This window comes from Bacillus rossius, chromosome 14, assembly GCF_032445375.1.
Source record: "Bacillus rossius redtenbacheri isolate Brsri chromosome 14, Brsri_v3, whole genome shotgun sequence".
NCBI classification, from domain to species: Eukaryota; Metazoa; Arthropoda; class Insecta; order Phasmatodea; family Bacillidae; genus Bacillus; species Bacillus rossius.
This window is the reverse complement of record NC_086341.1, coordinates 1,195,625-1,218,670: the sequence shown is the minus strand read 5'-3', so window position 1 is coordinate 1,218,670 and position 23,046 is coordinate 1,195,625. Positions and strand designations below refer to the sequence as shown.

Genomic DNA, 23,046 nt, shown 5'->3' with positions numbered 1-23,046 from the left:
ATGAACCGCGAGGAGGTATATATAATTACCACTAACTACATCACCTCTCGGACTCTTATAATCCCCGGATACTTCGCTGGCAAAAACCACAATTTAAACCAATCTAACAATTTAAGGTTCCGATATTCTCATGTGTTACTGGTCAGAAATAACATTACTAAGCGTTCCGGAAAGAAATATAATTGTCACGTCAATATTGTCAGTGCTTATATGCAGTATCCGAAGCCACTCATTCTAAGATAAGCTTTTTGAGCGAGCTGTAAGACATGAAAGTATCAGGCTGTTATGATACGAGAGGAGGTGTATATTATTGTTCCTCTGATGGATCGATGTTCTCAGTAAACATACTCCTTGTAAAATACGTTTTTTGCGTGAGCCGTGTCATATAGTATTAGGCTATTAGGACTAGGGAGGAAGTATTAGAATTATTGAATTTGTCAGCTTAATGCTGCTATAAGTGTACATTAACTGACTGCAATCCTTAAGTTTTTTCTTGTTAATATTTCTAGTTTTTTTAACATAGTTCTAAATATACTCTTTATATAACACCCATTTAATTCTTTTAAAAAGGCTTTTATACTACATGTCAGGGGCGTAGCCAGGGGGGGGGGGGTTTAGGGTTTCAAACCCCCCCCCCCCTAGCACCAAATCTTTAATTAATATCTTATTCATCACTCAAACAAATTTCATATTAAAATGAATAAAATTTTTACCATTACACTAATTAAATTTAAGTACCGAAAACTGCTAAAATAGCACTATTTTACACCTTAAAATCCAAATTTTCCCGGACCCCCCACTTTAAAAAGGGGGGGGGGGGGGGGGGGCATGCCTCTTAACACCCCCCATACACAAATCCTGGCTACGCAACCGCTACATGTTACCATTTTCCGTAAAAGTTTTTTCTTGTTAATATTTCGAGTTTTTTTTAACATGGTCTAAATATACTCTTTATATAACACCCATTTAATTCTTTTAAAAAGGCTGTTACATTTTACCATTTTCTGTAATTTAAACCCTAAGAGTAAAAAGAGATCTCGGTTTTATGATAATTAATTTCTTTTAATCCGTTACAATAGGAGATAAGTATCTATGCACTATTAATGTAAGTGAATCACATAGTTTTTCAAAATTTAACCATTTTGGGAATGAAAATACAGTAAAATTATTAATTTTACCATAAAATTCCATCTCTCTGAAGTAAATGAAATGGTTTGCAAGAAACTAAAGAAAAATAAATTATACGTAAAATGTAGTATAGATATATTTGATCAAATATGTTCATAAAGAATTGAAAGTGGAGTGAGCTAAGTGATGAATTCATATATTTGAATTTAACAAAGCTGATGTTAAAATAAGGGGCCTCTCTCTGTTTAGAAAGCAGGCCTGAGAGTCCAGATGGTTTGGCCTTACTGAAAGGGAAAAATAGGTTATGGAATAGGTGCAGGGCCCGGGGCTAGGGGCATGTCCTGGTCATTTTCCCAGCCCTGGAACCGTCCTGTTCGTGACTACACTATCTACACTAACAACTCCACCCATGCACTTCATGAAGTGTTTTAGTCAGGGGCACAACAACTAAATTTCCAAAAGTGGGGGGGGGGGGGGGGGGGGAATATACATTTTTTTATAAAGAATCATCAATCCCCCCGGGAAAATTTGTATTTCAAGGTGGAAAATGGTGCTATTTAAGCAGTTTTGTTATTTAAAAATTGATTACACAGCACTTTCTGTGCCCCCGTTTGCCCCCACTTCAAGGTTTCAGAAGGGGGGGGGGGGGGGGGCAAAATACCCTTGCCCCCCCCCGCCTCCCCGGTTGTTGCGCCCCTGGTTTTAGTGGCTGCTTTCAAACCTCCGATTCAGGACAGCCAAGTACGAAATTAGCTAAAAAACTGTAAATGATCCCATTACCACTTTTCCAGGAATGAGATTTCTGGAAATGGTCGTGACCTCATAACACAGCTAAAACACAGACACTTGGAAATGAAGAACGTAAACAAATTGAAGATTGTGAACTGAGAGTTGGAAAAAAAAATAAAATTTTAAAAGTGGCAATATGATATAAACTTTAGAGTACAGGAAGAAGAACGGATAATGAACAGGATGAGAGGACATGTTTGCTGAAGTACAAAGTAAATGGAAAATGGGGACAGCAAGACGTAGAATGAAACCATGAATGCTGGACACGGGAAGTGGAGAAACAGGAGGCAGTGGAATGGTTTCGAGCGCAGTCATGGGAATACTGTCCATCGGCAACTCATCAACATGGTACTAAATAAATACTCTTGTATACATTTTAATCTCCCAAGGAAGTGTATATATTAAGTGGTAAAAATTAAACTTAATAAATTCACACTGTTATTAAACAAGATTTTATTGAACATATATTACATTATTGTTCCACTTTCCATGAAATAACACTTGTTTATGTCATATATTTCCACGTAAGTATATTAGGCATTTATTTAAAACGTGCGAAAGATTATTTTTTTGCAATGCCGTTTTTTTTATCTCCATTCACAACAAGATTGTCTTAAAGAATAATCATTTACAATGTTTTTCTATGAAATATTGACATTGAAGCAGGTAGGTACATGGTTTGTACATATTTTCAAAACATTTTCAGAAATATACAGCTGTTTTCACAATAATGCTACCGAACAGGGCAGGGAACTTTTGTAGTTTTCGAGTTAAGAATGCGTCCTTGTATCTCTCTGCAAACACTCGGAATTATATCTTCATGTGGAAAGAGACGAAGGAGCTATATTTGTTTTCCAGGCAGGTACACCACACAGGCGTGGCTCGGAAACAAGAACTACTGCATGGCGTGGGTAGTCACAGTTAACTGGAACAATTTACTAAACCTGTCCACTTTGCAGCAAATATCCATCGGCCTTACTCAACGGAAAAATAAGTGCACTTATGAGGCGTAGCATAATTTTTAAGTAGTTCTGTGGTTTTAACCAGTACAAAAAAATAGTGAAATTGTTTTAATTTTTGCCGGTTATGACTAAACACATTCATGTAGATGTATTTTGTAATACATCAGTGTATAGAAAAATTAGGTGACCAATCCAAACTCCTTAACAATTTAACTACTTCAAATAAAAAATTAGTTGAATAAATTACTGTTAATCTAGCTTCATTTTTTTGACAGCTATCTAATCACAAGAAACAAAATTAAAATGTGGATAAAAGACTATTTATCTTTGAATCACAGCACATATGATATCCCAACAAATATTTCAGCGCAAAAGCGTGCAGATTTAACTGTATGAAAAAAATAAACGCAAAGAAGCAAACCCTAGCTTTATGTTAGCAATATTTAAAATTAAATTGCCAATGAACAGTACAAAATTTATGCATTTCCCATTTGGTTTTCATAAGAAAAACAACATATAGGACATTAGTAGAAAATAAAGTATTTAAAATACATTTTGTGATGACACATAATGAAATAAATTTTAATTTTATTTAAATAAAAAATAAAAATTTAAATAGTTGCATCTGTAACAGAAGTGATGTCGTAAAGTAATTCAGTTATATGTCAGAGGGAACTTATGAACAAAACTGTAGTGTAGATTTTATTACAATTTATTAATAAATTACAAAAATAAATTATAAGTGTTTTTACTTATAAACAGAATCCAAGCAGCTAAATGTCACACTTATGAACTGTGCACCATTAATCAAAATAATTTAACAAACCTCTAAACTACTCTGACAATAAACTGAAGTGTCACGGAACATTTTACATATACAAACATTTTTCTCACTATTTTATCATTACTTTATAATTTACATATGTAATTTTCAAACAAGTTATACAGATTGCTACGAAACCATGGATTTACTTGTGTTTTGTTAACAAAATAGAATATACATATGACCTAATTATCAAAATTGTACATACATGTTTTGAAGAAATATTATGGATGGCATTTAACACTGATGCAATGTAATTGAACATGGTTTTAGAGATAGCATATTTTGAAACGTCTACAGAAATTTAACATAAAGTACTTAAATCAATAAAAATCACAGTATCTAAAGAAATTTATATAAATGTGAAATTTTGTGGCAATAATTGTACAAAAATTGCAAATGCTAAGTATAACTGGCAAATATTTTCAGAAAGAAGGGCAGTAATATGAAGTCAATAGCTTTCAACCACTAAGAATGATATGAATTCATGCAGTTGCGTGCAATCAGCAAAAGTAGAATCCATGACCCTATGGTGCTCATTTAAGACAGGTACTCTGCGGTATGGTAAAATCTGAGAAGGAAATCTACCAGTATTTAATGGCTCCATTAAAGACACGAGATTCCACATAAATAGAGCCACGATTATATCACTGATTCATTGGATAGCAAAATATACATGTGAAAAAAATCCATAAACATCTGCATCTTGTTGCTGATTGGAGATTGGACTACAGTTCTCTTGATGAACGTCCCTGAGACAGTTATAAACACAGAGAGGAAGTGATTATCCAAAGATGCGTAACTCGCCTTGTTATCAAACAATGGGCATTGTAAAAAAGGACGGATTATACATAGGCAAGACGTGAAAAGAGTCCACGACATAATCGTGACTCCACAGATGTACTCATCAGACATCACACATGACAACGCCTACATGAACGGTAGGACACTTGTGAAAGACTAAACTAACAGCTGTACAGCTCTCTGAAACAATGCGTGCTCTGTAGTTGACGGTGTGGAAACATTTAGCTGCGCTAGGATGTACATGCAGAGCGGTGAACTATCGTGGCATCGGGTGTAAGGCAAGGCTCATCTATCTCCGATGATTATTGCTTTGTGAGTCAGTCAAGTTCAGATCTACTTGTTAGCTCTCGGTCCCGCGATGAGTTATGATTCCAAGTGTTGCAATCCACTGGCCCTCACTTTATTTCTAGCAGGCGAGGTGCTATGTTGGTCACACCGCCATGCACAGGGGCTTAAGCCGAGATTGCAGTGGGTTCCGAACCTCCTGACTACCGACTCGGTGCTCACAGGTCTGAGTGATGCTAGATTGTTGGGATCGAGATCAAGTTGGACCACGTATACATGGAGGCCTTGGATTTGTTCACTTCAGGCTCCATGTTTTTTTTTTTTTTTTTTAAACCCGTACCAAGTTAACTGTCATAGCCTGTTTCTGTCATTTTATCAGGGAAAATTAAAAAACACTGTTCCATGGTCACACTTTTTTTTTGTTTAAACTATTTTTTTTTAAATGAACAACTTAAGTCCCTACCATTCTGAAAGTATTGAGCTCTAGAATTTGTTTACTAAAAGCATTTAAGAATATGCCGAGAGCAAATGGTTAGTCCTGTTTCCGCACTTTGTTCTTTAACTGTATTATTATAAGAGTGAACATGACAAAACGTGTGTTTCAAGACTATGTATTAGGCATGAAACACCTGGTACAGGTTCTTGAAAACACTCAAGGGTTTTTGATTATACCATTATGTTTATTTATCTGATAATTGTTACTGTTACCCCTCAAATATCATAGTTTGTCATGCGCCTAGAGGCAACACCACCAGTGGCGTAGCCAGGATTTGTGTATGGGGGGTGTTAAAAAGCATGGCCCCTTGTATTAAAGCGGGGGCCCGGGGGTCCTCCCCCGGGAAAATTTGGATTTTAAGGTGTAAAATAGTGCTATTTTAGCAGTTTCCGGTACTTATATTTAAATACTGTAATGGTAAAAATTTTTTATTAATTTTAATATTAAATTTGTTTGAGTGATGAATAAGAAATTAATTAAAGATTTGGTGCTAAGGGGGGGGGGGGGGGGGTTGAACACCTAACCCCCCCCCCCCCCTGGCTTCGCCCCTGAACACCGCGCTGGAAGCACCAGCGAGCGTCGCTCTGTCATCCCACCTCACCACAGACACACCCCTGACGAGGCGGGCCCTTGATCGCACATATAAACATGACCTTCCTGAGCTTTCTGCGATGTCTGCGCTCATCACAAGGACGCAGCTCAACCTTGTAGAAATATTCAACAGTTCAAGGCCCGTTCACAACAGTGCGAACCTGTGGGCGGTCCATGGCCTTATCCTAACGTGAGTGACGTCACATTGTCGCATGGAAAACTGCCCTGTCTACTGTTGCGATGTCTGATTTCCAAACCTACTGATTTCTAAAATAGTCACCAAAGGGCAGTGAATATAGAGCGCCAATATCATTGTTTTTTGATCGTTTTTGTTTTCTATTTTCATGCTTTGTAAATGTGTATGCAGCTAAGTTTTGAAAATTTAGTTAACTTGTGAAATTTGTGGGAGGTCAATAATATTTATTTATTCTGCAAGTCAATAGTAAACTCTAATGTCCGTTATGTTTTTTTTTATCTTTTGAAACTGGGACTAGAAACAGCAAATATAATGAGTGTTCTTCTTCTGAGAACAAAAAGTTCAAGTTGACCAATGTATTCGGACCATCAAACATGCCTCGCTTGACGTCAGAGGGTCTCGTGGACCAGTCAGAGATTAGTGTCTTGTCGGACACATGTTTAGGACGTCGCAATTGTGTGAGAAGTCATCTCCGTACAAATCAGGGGCGCAACAACAGGGGGGGGGGGGGGCAAGGGTATTTCCCCCCCCCCCTATGAAACCTTGAAGTGGGGGCAAACGGGGGCAAAGAAAGTGCTATGTAATCAATTTTTAAATAATTAAACTGCTTAAATAGCACCATTTTCCACCATGAAATACAAATTTTCCCGGGGGAACCCCCGCTTCCATAGGGGGGATCGATGATTCTTTATAAAAAAGGTATATTGCCCCCCCCACCCCTTTTGGAAATTTAGTTGTTGCGCCCCTGGTACAAATGGCTGCCATTGGCTCGAGGTCGTCTACTGAGTGATGACGGTCCAATCGCACAAGACATGGGGCAGACAGGTGGTGGAATGTGGATATCGCGCGCGAAGATCTTGAGACCGCCTGAGAGCCCTGGCTCCTCCAGCGGACGAGGGAGCAGAGAGGAGGCAGGGGGGCTACACGGGGGGCACGGCCTGCAGCAGGGGCGCCCTCACTCCCGGGGCCTCGCCCCCGCACGCCCCAGCGCGCTGCTCCCTCTCGCGCCGCATGAGCGCCAGGCCCAGGCGCGCCGCCGTGCTGAAGCGCTGGCTGAGCGACGCCTCGGTGACGCGCAGGCGCGGGATGTGCCCCGTGTAGCCGGCGATGGGCGGGAACTCGGGCGAGATGCGGTGCTCCTCTGTGGGACAGAGAGAGGCCGTCCCTTCATCACGGAGATAATCGGAAGTCATTTTCCATCCAATACTTCCCCACCAACAATATCGTCAAATATTCTAGAGACAAATATTGGCCGCTGCAGGGTTCAACAGTCCGTCTCAAGTTCTAACACGCCGTGGGCGATGTCTCATCACGAAGGCTGAACGCAACACTCCACCCCGCTCGACACGGCAGGAACAATCACCGGGAGGACAATGAACTCATGGCAGGATTAATAGTCATGTATAAGTACAACCCGCCGAGGCAAAAATACTTTGAGACTATGTGAGTGTTAATTCACCGTCTATGTTTCTCTCAGGTACAATTCACCGTCTATATTTCTCTCAGGTACATATGTATTATCCCCACAACAATCCCAGAAATTGTATATGGAGGCAAAAATCCAGAATGGCCCGACCAAATAAGCCAATTGCTTCTCTTTCAAAAAAACCGCCAGATTTTTTTTTTTTTTTGGAACACACATACTAGCCCTTAAGTCTTGGTCTCATATACCGAGTCAATTAATTCATTATCTTGTCGGTAATATTTATTAACGGGTCAGTTCCTATAGCATCCTTGCATTTGATATTCTGTCACAAATTTTCTAACCACATATTAAATAAACATTAATTCGGAACTGTAAAAATAATTTACTGCTATCAGACAGTATTTAATAAATAATTGTTTAGAAATTTTGCCACTGGTGGGCAGGATGCTCACCTGGGTATCTGCGCTGCTGCTGGAACTGCTCCAGAGCCCTGCACCTAGAGGTGGGCACTGGTGGGCAGGATGCTCACCTGGGTATCTGCGCAGCTGCTGGAACAGCTCCAGAGCCCTGCACCTAGAGGTGGGCACTGGTGGGCAGGATGCTCACCTGGGTATCTGCGCAGCTGCTGGAACTGCTCCAGAGCCCTGCACCTAGAGGTGGGCACTGGTGGGCAGGATGCTCACCTGGGTATCTGCGCTGCTGCTGGAACTGCTCCAGAGCCCTGCACCTAGAGGTGGGCACTGGTGGGCAGGATGCTCACCTGGGTATCTGCGCTGCTGCTGGAACTGCTCCAGAGCCCTGCACCTAGAGGTGGGCACTGGTGGGCAGGATGCTCACCTGGGTATCTGCGCTGCTGCTGGAACTGCTCCAGAGCCCTCTGCACCTAGAGGTGGGCACTGGTGGGCAGGATGCTCACCTGGGTATCTGCGCTGCTGCTGGAACTGCTCCAGAGCCCTGCACCTAGAGGTGGGCACTGGTGGGCAGGATGCTCACCTGGGTATCTGCGCTGCTGCTGGAACTGCTCCAGAGCCCTGCACCTAGAGGTGGGCACTGGTGGGCAGGATGCTCACCTGGGTATCTGCGCTGCTGCTGGAACTGCTCCAGAGCCCTCTGCACCTAGAGGTGGGCACTGGTGGGCAGGATGCTCACCTGGGTATCTGCGCTGCTGCTGGAACTGCTCCAGAGCCCTGCACCTAGAGGTGGGCACTGGTGGGCAGGATGCTCACCTGGGTATCTGCGCTGCTGCTGGAACTGCTCCAGAGCCCTGCACCTAGAGGTGGGCACTGGTGGGCAGGATGCTCACCTGGGTATCTGCGCTGCTGCTGGAACTGCTCCAGAGCCCTCTGCACCTAGAGGTGGGCACTGGTGGGCAGGATGCTCACCTGGGTATCTGCGCTGCTGCTGGAACTGCTCCAGAGCCCTCTGCACCTAGAGGTGGGCACTGGTGGGCAGGATGCTCACCTGGGTATCTGCGCTGCTGCTGGAACTGCTCCAGAGCCCTCTGCACCTAGAGGTGGGCACTGGTGGGCAGGATGCTCACCTGGGTATCTGCGCTGCTGCTGGAACTGCTCCAGAGCCCTCTGCACCTAGAGGTGGGCACTGGTGGGCAGGATGCTCACCTGGGTATCTGCGCTGCTGCTGGAACTGCTCCAGAGCCCTCTGCACCTAGAGGTGGGCACTGGTGGGCAGGATGCTCACCTGGGTATCTGCGCTGCTGCTGGAACTGCTCCAGAGCCCTCTGCACCTAGAGGTGGGCACTGGTGGGCAGGATGCTCACCTGGGTATCTGCGCTGCTGCTGGAACTGCTCCAGAGCCCTCTGCACCTAGAGGTGGGCACTGGTGGGCAGGATGCTCACCTGGGTATCTGCGCTGCTGCTGGAACTGCTCCAGAGCCCTCTGCACCTAGAGGTGGGCACTGGTGGGCAGGATGCTCACCTGGGTATCTGCGCTGCTGCTGGAACTGCTCCAGAGCCCTCTGCACCTAGAGGTGGGCACTGGTGGGCAGGATGCTCACCTGGGTATCTGCGCTGCTGCTGGAACTGCTCCAGAGCCCTCTTCACCTCGTCGCGTGAGCGGATGGACGGAGTCTTGGGCGCGCTGCGAGACCTCTGGTTCCTGCGCCTGTGCTCCTCCTCCTCTGCGCGGCGGTTGAACTCCATCACGCTGTCGTCGGCCGCGCGCCGGAACGACTTGCCGTAGCGGAAGTGCAGCCCTGGGATGAACCCTGCCAGCATCCGGTTCCTGCAGCTGAGCTCGAGGAGTTCATACATGCAACTGGGAGTATCTACATTGGTTTCATCCATTTTCATGACATACAAATTCCTTCAGTTTATTATTAATAATTTTTTATTAAGAAAATCGGTTATCAAAAGATTTTCCACGACCATAACTTAGTGTCGGTTGACAATTGCGGTCAATTGTTAGAGATAGGGTGTGTGCAATATTTATCATATTAAGAAAATAAAGTAAAAATGAGAACCTCATTTCCCATCTAGAGCAATTTTTTTTATATCGAAGTTAAATGCTGATTTCTTGATAAGGTGTTTTCAAACTTTTTTTTTTTAAATAACTGGTGGCATTTTTAACTATTATTTCTAGACAGTTGATTTCATGCATCAGCCTTCATACAGCTAAAGTTTGCTTTACTAACCACTTCAACTTACGAACAGACAAACACTCTGTGGACTAGTACATCCAGGCTATTAACAGTATTTTTACAGTAAAATCTAGTCGTTCCCAGAAAATATATTCAAAACTAAACACCAGTGACTTCTCAGGCAAAACTGTATGTAGTAGCCAGTCACTATTAAATTCCGGTATTTCATTAAACTGCATTCTTTGCATGAACAAAACCAAATTTTGAAAATTAATAAAATACATTATTATTAGGCCCTATTATGGCCTAAAAATTGTTGTAATAAAAATTATGTTCCTATTCCTCCCCTCACCATATCTTTAACACAGACGACGGCACAAACATTTTGAACTGCATCTTCGATTTAAATAATTACGAAACAAATCAGCCACAACTCCAAGTGCTTGGGACACGAAAGTAAAAATAAAATAAAAATATCTCAGTTGTAAGTGAAACAAATTCGTTGATATTCGACCAACAACTGAGTCAAGTTAATTTCACCGGCACATTAACTGTTCAGTGGTTGCTGGAGCTTCGACGTCATTGCTCAAGGGGCATGAAGAGTGACAGAACAAACCCTGGACCATTTACTTTTAGCGAGGACCTAACACAATATTATTAAAAATAAATACTTTAGGAAAAAAAAAACTTTTTTAAGCCAACTTGGCACTTAAATTTTGATGATGATATTAGTAACTATCAAAAATTACGGTCACCAAAATTTTAATTCACGTCTTTTGAGATATCGTGTACTAGTGCGTGTAACTACATGTGATTTTGTTTACACATTTACCATAAGTGTAGCCAGTATTCAGAGGTGCCCCCCCCCCCCCAAACACTATGACTTACCCTTTCCCCCCTAACCTAATGATGCGCCCCCCCCCCCCCCCCCGAAATTTTTTATGCCATTTTCTCAATGATTTACTAAATTATTTTATAATATTATACTTTTTTAGTATTATATTTTATCATATTTTGCTTTAATTAAAACTGATTTTCTAATAATAAGTTTGGTCATATCAGGTAATATTTCCATCCTGAACCGACAGATGCCAAACTGCTTTTGTTGAGGAAAGTGCGGGGTTGCCAATTTGATTTACAATATCCCTTTCAATTATCAAAGCACCAGAAACGTATTTTCACATTATAAGCTATAATTATGTAAATAATATATACACCCCCCCCCCCCCCCCTGAAATTTTAATGACGCAGTCTGCGTCGTTACCCCCCCCCCCCCCCCCCCCCCCTTGTGGGCACCCCTGGCTGAAAATGTTTCCACGGCTGAATGATGAACGACGGCAAGGCCGGGCAGAGCGCTGGGGCATGTGTTACCCGTGTAGCCCAGCACGTAGGGCCGGCCTCGCTGTCTCACGGGCTGTCCCGGGTCCTCCTGCTGGCCCTGGGACCGGCGCACTGGGGTCAGCAGCGCCCCCTGGGGATCATGCAGGCGGTACGCCTCTCGCCGCGCCCCCGCCTGCTGCTCGAACTCCTGCAAGCAGATCACAAACAACCACGAGGCATGTCTCATCTTTACATTGCACACAGGGCCGGCGCGTCCATGTAGGCGAACTAGGCAACCGCCCAGGGCGCCAAGTAGCTTAGGGCGGCGCAGCACGACACATAACAGCTGATATAACATGTTTAACAAGTAGGTATATAAAGTATGTATGAGGGCAGGGGAGGGGGGAGGGGGATCCGGGGATCCGATCCAGACACCTTAAGGCTTCGCTTCATCACCCATGTTGGATTACGTCACTTCCGCCGGCCATACACGCACGAAAAAGTGTCCCGTTACGTTCATCAGCCATGTACGCACGAAAAAATGTCCCGTTACGTTCATCAGCCATGTACGCACGAAAAAATGTCCCGTTACGATGGACAGACCAGCTCGCCAGGACGTCTCGCTATGAAAAGTATTAGGCGGTAATAAACAGCCAGGAGGTAACGAATATAAGCCTACTTCTACACGTGTTATGAACGCCGGATACATACGGCCAGGCAACCGTGTGTTTTGGCGCGCTCTACTTCCACGACGCGCAACGGCACCGGCAAGTTTTTATTACTACCTCCTCTCAAGTTCTGATCTCCTAATACTTCACAGCAGAGAAGCGCTGTTGGTCGGAGCCCGTAGGTACTTCCTTCGCACGCCTAACCTAACCTAACCTAACCTAACCTAACCTAACCTAACCTAATCCATATGCTAATCTATGCTAACCTAACCTAACCTAAACTAAACTAAACTAAACTAACCTAACCTAATCCATATGCTAATCTATGCAAACCTAACCTAACCTAACCTAAACTAAACTAACCTAACCTAACCTAACCTAATCCATATGCTAATCTATGCAAACCTAACCTAACCTAAACTAAACTAAACTAAACTAACCTAACCTAATCCATATGCTAATCTATGCTAACCTAACCTAACCTAACCTAATCCATATGCTAATCTATGCTAACCTAACCTAATCCATGCCAATCTATGCTAATCCATGTCAATCTATGCCAATCCGTATGCCAATCTATGCTAATTCGTATACCAATCTATGCTAACCTGTATGCCAATCTATGCTAATCCGTATGTCAATCTATGCTAATCCATATGTTAATCCATGCTAATCCATTTGCCATTTTGTATTTCTAGTAATTTCCACCAACTTCGAATCATGTCGTCACCATTGCAATTTTCGTTACGGTCGCCATATTGAAAATCCGCAATTTTTATGTTAGAAAATCGGGAAAAATTTTAAAAATCATTAAAAAAATTAAATAATCGAATTAAATAAAAATCTTAAAAACCACTGTTGCAGTTATTGTTACGGTCGACATCTTGGATTATATAAATGTTGCATATTTCGTTACACCCGCCATCTTGGTTGAGTACCATATCATTCTTACACTTTTCGTTAAGACCGCCATATTGGGTCCTATTAATGTTACAATTATCGTTATGGTCGCCATCTTTAAATTTAGACACCATCTTGAAAATCTTTATTTATTATACGATTTTAATGAAAAAAAAGTTCAAAATTCATCAAAAAATTAACTTAATAGAATTCTGTTTATATCGATTCCCGTCCTTGATTCGAAACCGGCGAGGGCAAAAAATATAAAATCAACAGATCCTTCCTCCACAGAAGCCACCTTCAGACTGACCTACCTCCACCAATAACAAGGTATTTACCATCAGCTGGTATGACGTCACCACACCTTTGACCTTGACCTTGACCTTTGACCTTGACCTTGAAATTTAACCTTAACCTTGAAATTTGACCTCGACATTGATCTTTGACTTTGACCTTGATGTCCATCACGGATCCGTCATTTTATGTTCAGTACATGCTAGCGGTCATTGCCACCATCATGTTTTCGTCTGCTGGAGGTCACCATATTGTGTGTACTTGTCTTACCATCATGCAAATTCTATTCTAACATGCTACAGTGCAGTAATAATTTATTATTGCTGAGGTGTCCACCATCTTGAAATTTGACCGCCATGTTGAAATCATGTAATTATTTAGTTAGAAATGCGGGAAAAATTCCAATAGTCTCCGAAAAAATCAATTATTAATTTACAAATTGAATCGATGGATCCATGTCCACGGTTAGATTCTTGACCAGTGACAGTTGTAACTAATTATTAAATAAATTTTAAATTCTTTTTTCCGTTACCTTTCGCGGAGTTTATTAATCATAAGTCAATATACCTAACCAAAGAATTAATACAGTGACGATAAGCCTATCATGAAAGTCTAATTTTTGAATAATCTGAATAACCTATAAGCCGTTCATGTACAAAACCGCACATAAAGAACAATTGTCTTCAGTCCATGAGACCGAGTCATGTCATTATCAGACGTATAGGCTAGTCATTTCAGGACCACATGACCTTCGTCGTTAGCTAATTACAGTCATTTAGACCATCATGAAATTTTTATACATACTAAAGGATTAAGCGACCTTGAAAATTATTTTAGTAACACCAAGAGGTTTTGAACTAGTAAATATTCAGTCACTACATATTTTACTACGCGCAATCAACAAAACGGAAGCACTATCAACGAAAAGGCAGCACCACCAACGAAAAGGCAGCACCGACTACGAAAAGGCAGCACATTTGGAAGCACCGACTACGAAAAGGCAGCACATTTTGGAAGCACAATCAATAAAGGCAGCACATTTGGAAGCACCATCAACAAAAAGGCAGCACATTTGGAAGCACCATCAACAAAAAGGAAGCACATTTTGGAAGCACCATCAACGTAAAGGCAGCACATTTGGAAGCACCATCAAAAAAGGAAGCACATTTTGGAAGCACCATCAAAAAGGCAGCACATTTGGAAGCACCATCAACAAAAAGGAAGCACATTTTGGAAGCACCATCATAAAGGCAGCACATTTGGGAAGCACAATCAATAAAGGCAGCACATTTGGAAGCACCATCTACAAAAAGGAAGCACATTTTGGAAGCACCATCAAAAAGGCAGCACATTTGGTAACACAAGTTACGAGAACTAAGTCTTAGTTAGAAATCAGAATGCAAGAAATAAAAACATTAAATTTTTACTTTTAATATTTAATTTATTTCTTAAGATTATACAAATAGAAGTAAAATAAGCCATTATTGTATTTAGCCAGCTTTGCTCAGTTCTTCGAGTATGAAAGATATTTCTTTTATGCACAAATAGTTTCCTGCACAAAGTGAGCCATGTAGAAGTCTTAGCCGGTCAACCAATAAGTTTGGATCTTTCCATGATGTGTAATCAATCTCTTCTACCACCATCTTCCTTGCACCTTTATAAATATTACGATCTCTGGTGTCTTCCGTTTTACCACCAACCTCAGGGTAACTTTCATGTTTGAGACGGTGATCATCACAAGCTTGATCAGATTTATTTAATATATCACGTCGTTTCCACCGTTTCGGTCTCAGGACACCGCCACATTCTTCGATCTTGGCAGCTTTAGGTGTTTCATCATAGTCTATGTCTTTGTCAACAGCCTCAGAGTCACTGTAACATCACACGGAAAAGTTCAGAACTCCAATTCGCTGTGAAACCTTTCTCAAAGACACCTTTCTGCTTGGAGATTCTCACAATGTCACCAACATTAGCTTTATGCTTGCGTGTATCTTTCTTATTCGTGTTGGTGAATACAGTCCCAAGCAGACGATCATCCTTTACATCTGTCGATGGTACATCCTCCATCGAGTACGACGTTAAAGTCGGTAAAGATGCCATCGAAGTCTCAAGTACAGGCAGTTACGCGACTTATGCACCAGAAGAAACAAACTAGGTGATCCGTACACCGTCGACGGCAGTAACAAATTGGGCGTCCTGCTGTCTAGGACTCGTTTTTATACATTAACCGGTTTGAATAATACGCTAGTCAAATCAAGAACAATTTACTAAAATACTAGAGTCAAAAAAACATTAAAAAAATAGAAGTACCATCAACAAAAAAGGCAGCAAATTTGGAAGCACCGACTACGAAAAGGCAGCACATTTGGAAGCACCGACAACGAAAAGGCAGCACATTTGGCAGCACCGACAACGAAAAGGCAGCACATTTGGAAGCACCGACTACGAAAAGGCAGCACATTTGGAAGCACAGACTACGAAAAGGCAGCACATATGGAAGCACCGACTACGAAAAGGCAGCACATTTGGAAGCACAGACTACGAAAAGGCAGCACATTTGGAAGCACCGACTAAGAAAAGGCAGCACATTCGGCAGCACCGACAACGAAAAGGCAGCACATTTGGCAGCACCGACAACGAAAAGGCAGCACATTCGGCAGCACCGACAACGAAAAGGCAGCACATTTGGCAGCACCGACAACGAAAAGGCAGCACATTTGGAAGCACCGACTACGAAAAGGCAGCACATTTGGAAGCACCGAATACGAAAAGGCAGCACATTTGACAGCACCGACAACGAAAAGGCAGCACATTTGGCAGCACCGACAACGAAAAGGCAGCACATTTGGAAGCACCGACTACGAAAAGGCAGCACATTTGGCAGCACCGACAACGAAAAGGCAGCACATTTGGAAGCACCGACAACGAAAAGGCAGCACATTTGGAAGCACCATCATCGAAAAGGCAGCACATTTGGAAGCTCCATCAACAAAAAAAGGCAAAAAGGAAGCACAAGTTACGAGATCTAAGTCTTAGTTAGAAATCAGAATACAAGAAATAAAAACATTAAATTCTTATAATTTAAATTATTTATTTTATTGCTTTACATTATACAAATGCAAGTAAAACAAGCCATTATTGTATGTAGCCAGCATTCCTCAGTTCCTTGAGTATGAAGGATATTTCTTTGATGCACGAATAGTTTCCTGCACAAAGCGAACCATGTAAAAGTCTTAGCCGGTCAACCAATATGTTTGGATCTTTCCATGATGTGTAATCAATCTCTTCTACCACCATCTTCCTTGCACCTTTATAAATATTACGATCTCTGGTGTCTTCCGTTTTACCACCAACCTCAGGGTAACTTTCATGTTTGAGACGGTGATCATCACAAGCTTGATCAGATTTATTTAATATATCACGTCGTTTCCACCGTTTCGGTCTCAGGACACTGCCACATTCTTCGATCTTGGCAGCTTTAGGTGTTTCATCATAGTCTATGTCTTTGTCAACAGCCTCAGAGTCACTGTAACAATCACCGTAGAAGGAATCGTCTTCACCCAATTTACCGTAATAATTCGATGTTGATGATGTTGAAGTGTCTTCTTCGTCTTCATGCTTCCTTTTTAGGAGTCCATCATTTTTACAAAGTAGGAAAGATCTACTTGAATTCGGCTGGAATATATTCTCACTTTTCACGTTAAGGATTCTTTCATTGTCTTCATTCTTCCGTAAATCATCAACCTCCTTCAATTTAAGTTCTTTGTCGAGATCGGAAGAGCCAAGAAAATTATTGTCGTAATGCAGATCACTCTTCCTTAGGATGGTAGATTCATCGTTGTCCTCTAGCTTGTACGCAGGCTTGGCGCTACAAGTTCTGCCATGTCTTTTTAGGCTCTCTCCCCGCGTAAACGACTTGCTACATCGAACACAACTTATCATATTACGCAGTGGATTTTTAACACAGTCATTCTTCTCGTGTTGTCTTTTATTCTTTCTCAAGATAAACTCTTTACCGCAAAACTTACACCTATGTTCTTTCGATACAGCGTCAGATCCCAAATCAGAATTCATATTAGTTACTGAGACTAATGCCAGATACCAATTGAGTGTTTTAAATTAGATCCAATACTTAAATAGAAATTTTTTCATATTTCATCAGCGAGAATTAATATATCTCATGCAAAAGTACTTTATGCATGTAGTTCTGCTTTTCAACAACAGATGTCGCCACATGTTGCTTGCAGGTAAATAATATTTAGTTCTTTTATGCAGGGTGCGGGATGCTCACTAACGATCGCAAAAGAAGGATGGCTTCGCTAGACTCCAAGGAAAAGGAAGTTCGTCTTGCATGTTGGTGCTCCACAGATGTCTCATGGCATAATATTAATTTGACTGAGTAATGATATGTGTTAATTCCACCTTATAAAAATATTGCAAGTTTTGATTTAGTAGCAGAAATTATCGAATTAAATGTAACTCCAAATAAAATGACATGTCTCATTAGACAAAAAAAATCCATGCAGAGAGCGGTTTCTCAGAATAGTCAGAAACACTTGAAGAAACCACAGGAATGATTGCAAGAACACGGGAAAACCCATCAAAATATTGACAAGAATAATCAGGAGCACACGGAGAAAACCATCAAAATATTGACAAGAATATTCAGGAGCACACGGAGAAAACCACCATAATATTAACAATAATAATCGGAAGCACACGGAGAAAACCACAATAATATCGACAAGAATAATCGGAAGCACACAGAGAAAACCACCACAAGTTTTCTTTGATATCATAAAAATACAGAAAAAAAATATTTAAAAATAAAAATAAATTGTTTTATTAATTTATTTTTATTTTTAAATATTTTTTTTCTGTATTTTTATGATATCAAAGAAAACTTGTGGTGGTTTTCTCTGTGTGCTTCCGATTATTCTTGTCGATATTATTGTGGTTTTCTCCGTGTGCTTCCGATTATTATTGTTAATATTATGGTGGTTTTCTCCGTGTGCTCCTGAATATTCTTGTCAATATTTTGATGGTTTTCTCCGTGTGCTCCTGATTATTCTTGTCAATATTTTGATGGGTTTTCCCGTGTTCTTGCAATCATTCCTGTGGTTTCTTCAAGTGTTTCTGACTATTCTGAGAAACCGCTCTCTGCATGGATTTTTTTTGTCTAATGAGACATGTCATTTTATTTGGAGTTACATTTAATTCGATAATTTCTGCTACTAAATCAAAACTTGCAATATTTTTATAAGGTGGAATTAACACATATCATTACTCAGTCAAATTAATATTATGCCATGAGACATCTGTGGAGCACCAACATGCAAGACGAACTTCCTTTTCCTTGGAGTCTAGCGAAGCCATCCTTCTTTTGCGATCGTTAGTGAGCATCCCGCACCCTGCATAAAAGAACTAAATATTATTTACCTGCAAGCAACATGTGGCGACATCTGTTGTTGAAAAGCAGAACTACATGCATAAAGTACTTTTGCATGAGATATATTAATTCTCGCTGATGAAATATGAAAAAATTTCTATTTAAGTATTGGATCTAATTTAAAACACTCAATTGGTATCTGGCATTAGTCTCAGTAACTAATATGAATTCTGATTTGGGATCTGACGCTGTATCGAAAGAACATAGGTGTAAGTTTTGCGGTAAAGAGTTTATCTTGAGGAAGAATAAAAGACAACACGAGAAGAATGACTGTGTTAAAAATCCACTGCGTAATATGATAAGTTGTGTTCGATGTAGCAAGTCGTTTACGCGGGGAGAGAGCCTAAAAAGACATGGCAGAACTTGTAGCGCCAAGCCTGCGTACAAGCTAGAGGACAACGATGAATCTACCATCCTAAGGAAGAGTGATCTGCATTACGACAATAATTTTCTTGGCTCTTCCGATCTCGACAAAGAACTTAAATTGAAGGAGGTTGATGATTTACGGAAGAATGAAGACAATGAAAGAATCCTTAACGTGAAAAGTGAGAATATATTCCAGCCGAATTCAAGTAGATCTTTCCTACTTTGTAAAAATGATGGACTCCTAAAAAGGAAGCATGAAGACGAAGAAGACACTTCAACATCATCAACATCGAATTATTACGGTAAATTGGGTGAAGACGATTCCTTCTACGGTGATTGTTACAGTGACTCTGAGGCTGTTGACAAAGACATAGACTATGATGAAACACCTAAAGCTGCCAAGATCGAAGAATGTGGCAGTGTCCTGAGACCGAAACGGTGGAAACGACGTGATATATTAAATAAATCTGATCAAGCTTGTGATGATCACCGTCTCAAACATGAAAGTTACCCTGAGGTTGGTGGTAAAACGGAAGACACCAGAGATCGTAATATTTATAAAGGTGCAAGGAAGATGGTGGTAGAAGAGATTGATTACACATCATGGAAAGATCCAAACATATTGGTTGACCGGCTAAGACTTTTACATGGTTCGCTTTGTGCAGGAAACTATTCGTGCATCAAAGAAATATCCTTCATACTCAAGGAACTGAGGAATGCTGGCTACATACAATAATGGCTTGTTTTACTTGCATTTGTATAATGTAAAGCAATAAAATAAATAATTTAAATTATAAGAATTTAATGTTTTTATTTCTTGTATTCTGATTTCTAACTAAGACTTAGATCTCGTAACTTGTGCTTCCTTTTTGCCTTTTTTTGTTGATGGAGCTTCCAAATGTGCTGCCTTTTCGATGATGGTGCTTCCAAATGTGCTGCCTTTTCGTTGTCGGTGCTTCCAAATGTGCTGCCTTTTCGTTGTCGGTGCTGCCAAATGTGCTGCCTTTTCGTAGTCGGTGCTTCCAAATGTGCTGCCTTTTCGTTGTCGGTGCTGCCAAATGTGCTGCCTTTTCGTTGTCGGTGCTGTCAAATGTGCTGCCTTTTCGTATTCGGTGCTTCCAAATGTGCTGCCTTTTCGTAGTCGGTGCTTCCAAATGTGCTGCCTTTTCGTTGTCGGTGCTGCCAAATGTGCTGCCTTTTCGTTGTCGGTGCTGCCGAATGTGCTGCCTTTTCGTTGTCGGTGCTGCCAAATGTGCTGCCTTTTCGTTGTCGGTGCTGCCGAATGTGCTGCCTTTTCTTAGTCGGTGCTTCCAAATGTGCTGCCTTTTCGTAGTCTGTGCTTCCAAATGTGCTGCCTTTTCGTAGTCGGTGCTTCCAAATGTGCTGCCTTTTCGTAGTCTGTGCTTCCAAATGTGCTGCCTTTTCGTAGTCGGTGCTTCCAAATGTGCTGCCTTTTCGTTGTCGGTGCTGCCAAATGTGCTGCCTTTTCGTTGTCGGTGCTTCCAAATGTGCTGCCTTTTCGTAGTCGGTGCTTCCAAATTTGCTGCCTTTTTTGTTGATGGTACTTCTATTTTTTTAATGTTTTTTTGACTCTAGTATTTTAGTAAATTGTTCTTGATTTGACTAGCGTATTATTCAAACCGGTTAATGTATAAAAACGAGTCCTAGACAGCAGGACGCCCAATTTGTTACTGCCGTCGACGGTGTACGGATCACCTAGTTTGTTTCTTCTGGTGCATAAGTCGCGTAACTGCCTGTACTTGAGACTTCGATGGCATCTTTACCGACTTTAACGTCGTACTCGATGGAGGATGTACCATCGACAGATGTAAAGGATGATCGTCTGCTTGGGACTGTATTCACCAACACGAATAAGAAAGATACACGCAAGCATAAAGCTAATGTTGGTGACATTGTGAGAATCTCCAAGCAGAAAGGTGTCTTTGAGAAAGGTTTCACAGCGAATTGGAGTTCTGAACTTTTCCGTGTGATGTTACAGTGACTCTGAGGCTGTTGACAAAGACATAGACTATGATGAAACACCTAAAGCTGCCAAGATCGAAGAATGTGGCGGTGTCCTGAGACCGAAACGGTGGAAACGACGTGATATATTAAATAAATCTGATCAAGCTTGTGATGATCACCGTCTCAAACATGAAAGTTACCCTGAGGTTGGTGGTAAAACGGAAGACACCAGAGATCGTAATATTTATAAAGGTGCAAGGAAGATGGTGGTAGAAGAGATTGATTACACATCATGGAAAGATCCAAACTTATTGGTTGACCGGCTAAGACTTCTACATGGCTCACTTTGTGCAGGAAACTATTTGTGCATAAAAGAAATATCTTTCATACTCGAAGAACTGAGCAAAGCTGGCTAAATACAATAATGGCTTATTTTACTTCTATTTGTATAATCTTAAGAAATAAATTAAATATTAAAAGTAAAAATTTAATGTTTTTATTTCTTGCATTCTGATTTCTAACTAAGACTTAGTTCTCGTAACTTGTGTTACCAAATGTGCTGCCTTTTTGATGGTGCTTCCAAAATGTGCTTCCTTTTTGTAGATGGTGCTTCCAAATGTGCTGCCTTTATTGATTGTGCTTCCCAAATGTGCTGCCTTTATGATGGTGCTTCCAAAATGTGCTTCCTTTTTGTTGATGGTGCTTCCAAATGTGCTGCCTTTTTGATGGTGCTTCCAAAATGTGCTTCCTTTTTTGATGGTGCTTCCAAATGTGCTGCCTTTACGTTGATGGTGCTTCCAAAATGTGCTTCCTTTTTGTTGATGGTGCTTCCAAATGTGCTGCCTTTTTGTTGATGGTGCTTCCAAATGTGCTGCCTTTATTGATTGTGCTTCCAAAATGTGCTGCCTTTTCGTAGTCGGTGCTTCCAAATGTGCTGCCTTTTCGTAGTCGGTGCTGCCTTTTCGTTGGTGGTGCTGCCTTTTCGTTGATAGTGCTTCCGTTTTGTTGATTGCGCGTAGTAAAATATGTAGTGACTGAATATTTACTAGTTCAAAACCTCTTGGTGTTACTAAAATAATTTTCAAGGTCGCTTAATCCTTTAGTATGTATAAAAATTTCATGATGGTCTAAATGACTGTAATTAGCTAACGACGAAGGTCATGTGGTCCTGAAATGACTAGCCTATACGTCTGATAATGACATGACTCGGTCTCATGGACTGAAGACAATTGTTCTTTATGTGCGGTTTTGTACATGAACGGCTTATAGGTTATTCAGATTATTCAAAAATTAGACTTTCATGATAGGCTTATCGTCACTGTATTAATTCTTTGGTTAGGTATATTGACTTATGATTAATAAACTCCGCGAAAGGTAACGGAAAAAAGAATTTAAAATTTATTTAATAATTAGTTACAACTGTCACTGGTCAAGAATCTAACCGTGGACATGGATCCATCGATTCAATTTGTAAATTAATAATTGATTTTTTCGGAGACTATTGGAATTTTTCCCGCATTTCTAACTAAATAATTACATGATTTCAACATGGCGGTCAAATTTCAAGATGGTGGACACCTCAGCAATAATAAATTATTACTGCACTGTAGCATGTTAGAATAGAATTTGCATGATGGTAAGACAAGTACACACAATATGGTGACCTCCAGCAGACGAAAACATGATGGTGGCAATGACCGCTAGCATGTACTGAACATAAAATGACGGATCCGTGATGGACATCAAGGTCAAAGTCAAAGATCAATGTCGAGGTCAAATTTCAAGGTTAAGGTTAAATTTCAAGGTCAAGGTCAAAGGTCAAGGTCAAGGTCAAAGGTGTGGTGACGTCATACCAGCTGATGGTAAATACCTTGTTATTGGTGGAGGTAGGTCAGTCTGAAGGTGGCTTCTGTGGAGGAAGGATCTGTTGATTTTATATTTTTTGCCCTCGCCGGTTTCGAATCAAGGACGGGAATCGATATAAACAG

At 41.1% G+C, this 23,046-nt stretch overlaps 1 protein-coding gene across 1 annotated transcript in view; it reads right to left on the bottom strand.

Moving 5' to 3' along the window:
• Window positions 1-2,348: 2,348 nt before the first annotated feature.
• LOC134538986 (ciliary microtubule inner protein 2B-like) overlaps window positions 2,349-23,046 on the bottom strand; it is a 39,631-nt gene continuing 18,933 nt past the window's right edge. Inside the window, exons 3-5 of the mRNA XM_063380647.1 lie at window positions 11,468-11,624; window positions 9,515-9,724; window positions 2,349-7,215 (exon numbers count right to left, since the gene is read on the bottom strand). Coding sequence (XP_063236717.1) covers window positions 6,995-7,215; window positions 9,515-9,724; window positions 11,468-11,624 — 588 coding nt within the window. The 3' untranslated portion in view covers window positions 2,349-6,994. The remainder of the gene's footprint in view (window positions 7,216-9,514; window positions 9,725-11,467; window positions 11,625-23,046) is intronic.